This window comes from Rhinopithecus roxellana, chromosome 14, assembly GCF_007565055.1.
Source record: "Rhinopithecus roxellana isolate Shanxi Qingling chromosome 14, ASM756505v1, whole genome shotgun sequence".
Lineage (NCBI taxonomy): Eukaryota > Metazoa > Chordata > Mammalia > Primates > Cercopithecidae > Rhinopithecus > Rhinopithecus roxellana.
The window spans coordinates 36,336,366-36,341,869 of record NC_044562.1 but is presented as its reverse complement, the minus strand read 5'-3'; the positions used below and the strand labels follow the sequence as shown (position 1 = coordinate 36,341,869).

The 5,504-nt window shown below is 44.2% G+C and overlaps 1 protein-coding gene across 1 annotated transcript; it reads left to right on the top strand.

Moving 5' to 3' along the window:
* The first annotated feature begins 2,148 nt into the window (after positions 1-2,148).
* Positions 2,149-4,895, top strand: MARS2 (methionyl-tRNA synthetase 2, mitochondrial). Its single transcript, XM_010381633.2, has one exon. The coding sequence runs from the start codon at positions 2,184-2,186 to the stop codon at positions 4,023-4,025; it is 1,842 nt and encodes a 613-aa protein (XP_010379935.2). The 5' UTR covers positions 2,149-2,183; the 3' UTR covers positions 4,026-4,895.
* The last annotated feature ends 609 nt before the right edge of the window (positions 4,896-5,504 follow it).

Genomic DNA, 5,504 nt, shown 5'->3' with positions numbered 1-5,504 from the left:
TGACTGGTGTGAGATGGTATCGCAGTGTGGTTTTGATTTGCATTTCTGTAATGATGAGTGATGTTAAGCATTTTTTATATATGTGTTGGCTGCATGTATATCTTCTTTTGAGAAGTGTCTATTTATGTCCTTTGCCTTTTTAATGAGGTTGTTTTCTGCTTATCGATTTGTTTAAATTGCTTATAGATTCTGGGTATTAGACCTTTCTTGGATTCATAGTTTGAAAATATTTTCTCCCATTCTGTAGATTGTCTGCTTACTCCACTGATAGTTTATTTTGCAATGCGGAAACTCTTTAGTTTAATTAGGTCCCATTTGTCAATTTTTGTTTTTGTTGCAATTGCTTTTGGCATCCTCAAAAGCAATTGCATAGGACCTTCTGCCAGGTCCTATGTCCAGAATGGTATTTCCTAGGTTGCCTTCCAAGGTTTTTAGTTTTAGGTTTTACATTTAAGTCTTTAATCCATTTTGAGTTGATTTTTGTATATGGTATCGGAAAGGGGTCCTGTTTCATCTTCTGTATATGGCTAGCTAGTTATCCAAGCACCATTTATTGAATAGGGAGTCTTTTGCCCATTGCTTATTTTTATCAACTTTGTTGAAGACCAGATGGTTGTAGGTCATTCTTAAACTGCTGGATTAAATAAAAGCACATCAACTGAGTATCCAAAGTTACTTTTTCTATCTCTTATACAGAATTTGATTGGCCCACGTTTCATCATATCACTACAAAAATCAGATCCAAGTTACTATATGTGTTCAAAGGTTATTATACAGCAAAATGAATGAATTACATGTATTAAGAACATATGAATGCAGTTACATGCAACAACATGGATTAATATAGCAACAAAATGTTGAACAAAAAGGCAAGTTGAAGACTACATGTAGTATTATATCCTTTTTAGAATATTTAAATAAAAATTAGCAAAATTAAACAATGTTACTTAGACATACTATGTATGTGATAACACGAATGTGCAGGAACAAAATTCAGAACAATGACCACCTCAGGGAGGAGGACAGTACGAGAAGAAAGGGAGCACACAGATCTAAATCACTGGTAATTTTCTAGTTCAGTGTTTCTCAAACTTTAATGTGCCTCAGAATCACCCTAAAATCTAAATTACTGGGCCCTACCCTCAGAGTTTTCTGATTCAGTAGGTGCGGGATGGGGCCATATACATAGCGAACGAAGTTCCAGGTGCTGCTAGTTCTGCTGCTCTGGGGACCACACTCTGAAACCACTTGTAGTTCTTAGAGTGGGTTGTAGGTTCACAGCTGCTCCATTTTATTATTAAATGTTTATGCTACTTAAATGAAAAAAAAAAAGATAAAAAATGAGAGTGTGTTATGAACCAGGGATTAACATTAATTCAATTCTGGGCTCTTGAGGTTTCCTTCCCTAAAAAAGATTCTAGGGTTCCATTACTAAAAGCAAACTTGAGAAACACTATTTTAGAAGAACTTAAAGACCATTAAAAAATTAACTATTTTTGAGAAATAAATTTGAAAATTATTCTTTATGTGAACAGTGACAGCATATTGCACTCCACTTTCCTGGATCTCAATAAACTTTTGCAAGAACTTGGCAGATCACAAACCTATTTTTGTTGATTCAACAAAAACTGTTTAAAGACTTCCATTCTCAGTTCTTATCCTTCTCTCAAGTGCTGTAGGTAATGATTTTTCATCTTTTTTCTCTCTCCCTCCCTTCCGGATTGATTTAGGCTCTGAGATAAAACTTGGATGACGTTTGCGATATTGACTGGGCATGTGCAGAGCCATATACTCTGTCTTGCAGTATGCCATCCGCGGACGGGGTTTAGACAAACGGCTGAATATAAAACTCTTGTCTACAAGCAGCTCAGCCTAGAGGGGGAAACATTCATAAATATAAAATTACAATCCAAAACAGGAAACACAGTATAGTATACAAAGGCAAAGATGTTAGTCTTCTTTCACAGCCTCTCCTAAACCCGGCGACTCTGAGCTATTTTTCTGGGAAGCCGCGGTCCGTTGGGGCCCTTCGGCGCCGCGGCTTTCGGCCTGCGGAGGGCGCAGGCGCGGGCGCGGGCGGGGCGGGGCGGGGCGGGGCGGGGAGGGAAGGCGTTGAAGGCCCACGTTCGGGGCCGAGTTTCACTGGTTTTCCGGTCGAAAGCTGCGGCGCGACCCGGCTGCGCATGCGCGTCTCACACGTGCTGTCAGAACACCGCCTCCTCCGCTTGCGGCCGGTCTGCACCATGCTGCGAACGTCTGTCCTCCGGCTGGTAGGACGTACGGGGGCTAGTAGGCTCTCTGTCCTGGAGGACTTCGGCCCACGCTACTACAGTTCGGGCTCCCTCGGTGCCCGCGATGATGCTCGTGATGCGCGCGCCTACTTCACTACACCAATTTTCTACGTGAACGCGGCGCCGCACATCGGGCACCTGTACTCGGCACTACTGGCGGACGCCCTATGCCGCCACCGTCGCCTCCGAGGTCCCAGCACGGCCGCCACGCGATTCTCTACTGGTACCGACGAGCACGGGCTCAAGATTCAGCAGGCAGCAGCTACTGCGGGCCTGACCCCGACCGAGCTGTGCGACCGAGTCTCCGAGCATTTCCAGCAGCTTTTCCAGGAGGCCGGTATCTCCTGCACTGATTTCATCCGCACCACGGAGGCCCGGCACCGGGTGGCTGTGCAGCACTTCTGGGGGGTGCTTAAGTCCCGCGGTCTGCTGTACAAGGGCGTCTATGAAGGTTGGTATTGCGCCTCCGACGAGTGCTTCCTGCCTGAGGCCAAGGTCACCCGGCAGCCGGGCCCATTGGGGGATTCGTTTCCTGTATCTCTCGAGAGCGGGCATCCAGTCTCCTGGACCAAGGAAGAAAACTACATTTTCAGGCTTTCCCAGTTCCGGGAGCCACTCCAGCGGTGGCTGCGGAGCAACCCTCAGGCGATCACCCCCGAACCATTTCATCACGTAGTTCTTCAGTGGCTGGACGAGGAGCTGCCCGACCTGTCCGTGTCTCGCAGAAGTAGCCACTTGCACTGGGGCATTCCGGTGCCCGGGGATGATTCGCAGACCATCTATGTATGGCTGGATGCCCTGGTCAACTACCTCACTGTAATTGGCTACCCAAATGCTGAGTTCAAATCTTGGTGGCCGGCCACCTCTCATATCATAGGTAAGGACATTCTCAAATTCCATGCCATCTATTGGCCTGCCTTCCTCTTAGGGGCCGGCATGAGCCCGCCACAGCGCATCTATGTCCATTCCCACTGGACAGTCTGTGGCCAAAAGATGTCCAAGAGCTTGGGCAACGTGGTGGATCCTAGGACTTGCCTTAACCGCTATACTGTGGATGGCTTCCGCTACTTTCTCCTGCGGCAGGGCGTCCCCAACTGGGACTGTGACTACTATGATGAAAAGGTGGTTAAGTTGCTGAACTCCGAGCTGGCAGATGCCTTGGGAGGTCTCTTGAACCGATGCACTGCCAAAAGAATAAATCCTTCTGAGACCTACCCAGCCTTCTGCACTACCTGCTTCCCCAGTGAGCCAGGGTTGGTGGGGCCATCAGTTCGTGCTCAGGCAGAGGATTATGTTCTGGTGAGCTCAGTGGCCACTTTGCCAAAGCAGGTAGCAGACCACTATGATAACTTTCAGATATATAAGGCTCTAGAGGCCGTGTCCAGCTGTGTCCGGCAAACTAATGGTTTTGTCCAAAGGCATGCACCATGGAAGCTGAACTGGGAGAGCCCAGTGGATGCTCCCTGGCTGGGTACTGTGCTTCATGTGGCCTTGGAATGTTTGCGAGTCTTTGGGACTTTGCTGCAGCCTGTCACCCCAAGCCTAGCTGACAAGCTGCTGTCCAGGCTGGGGGTTTCTGCCTCAGAAAGGAATCTTGGAGAGCTCTATTTCTTGCCTCGATTCTATGGACATCCATGCCCTTTTGAAGGGAGGAGGCTGGGACCTGAAACTGGGCTTTTGTTTCCAAGACTAGACCAGTCCAGGACTTGGCTGGTGAAAGCCCACCGGACCTAGAAACTCAGTTCTTACCGGCTTGTGGTAAAAAAGCAAATGTGTTATTTTTTTATTTCTTATTTTCAGGAAAGTTATACTAGTATTTTCTTAAGTTTGGAATCAAATGAGCACATAAGCTCTGTCCCTGTGAAAAGAGGTTTGTAGGCTTTCAGGTGCCACTGTCCTTTGTGCATTGTGTGTCTAAGACGTCTTCAGGGGAAAGATGGGTAAGAGACAGTGTTGCTAATGGTGTTCCTTCTTTGTGCCTCCTTCCAAACCACACTTGTTTGCCCAAACTACCTCTCATGGCTTGTTTTTCATTGGCCTGGCCTCTGCTTCTCAGGCTAATTAGTGGAGTCACTCCTTTCATTGAGGGTCAGGGTTGGAGGCCCCTTACCGGGGCTTTTACAGGGGGATCCTACCTTGTTACACATGTTGGGTTTCCTGATAAAAAGAGAGTATTTTATTAAACCTTTGAACCAGTGTCCTAGACCAGATGATTTTTGCCCATCTGCATCCCCATTTAAATCCCTACAACTAAGGCTCCTTGCTTTAATAGTCCAACAGTTGGGTTGTGTAACATCACACTTCAACCAGTAGATGGCTCTAGTTTCACACATTTAATTACTAAAGATTGATGTTTCAGAATATTTAGAATAAATTCGTTTTCTGCTTTCTAATTTTGCAGATCTTTACATTTTTATTGCTTTTCTTAAAATAAGGGATAGCTTTGCAACCACTATTGTTTTAATGGAAAGCAGAAAACCCCCCAAACTTATCAGAATCCTCGTTCTTTTTCAGACTACTGAAAAATGACATTTACTCTGTTAAATGTTTAATAAGTGAATAAGTAAATGTATCAAGTTGTTTATATAATAAATTATAAAACTCGAGACATTTGGTATGTTAAAAATTTTAAGCTTTAATATGATTTTAAAATTTGTAAATAGTTCAAAAGGGCAATGTTTTCTTTAAATTTCTTATAGTCTTAATTTTGTTATCCATGTACATAATTTACCTCATGATTTCTTTTGACCAATCAGGATCTATAATACAATATAGAAATTGTGTAATAATTATTATAAATGTTAATACACTTAACTTTCAAGTAATTTTAACTGATTATTTCTTTGGCTCTTTTAACTTAAGTTATTAAAGTTTAAAAGTTTGTAAGTACCTTATTCAGATCTGTTCTGTTGCATTCGTTGAAGGTGATGGTGAAAGGAGGAACTGACCAATGCTTCAGGAATCTCAAACTGGATTTAGGAATCTCTAAGGCTCCATAAGAGAACATCACAGAGAAGATGTTAGCAATTTATACAGTGACTACAACATAGTAAGCCAGAGTTATGTCTCATAGGTGATTAGACAGCTGGGCCAAAGTTCAAAACGAGAACTTGCCTTGGAATATACATTCTAAGTATGGTAGCAAGTAGAGAGGGCCCACAGTGAAGTAAACTATTGTACTGGTAGTTCCCCTGGATTTATTCTAGGTGCCAC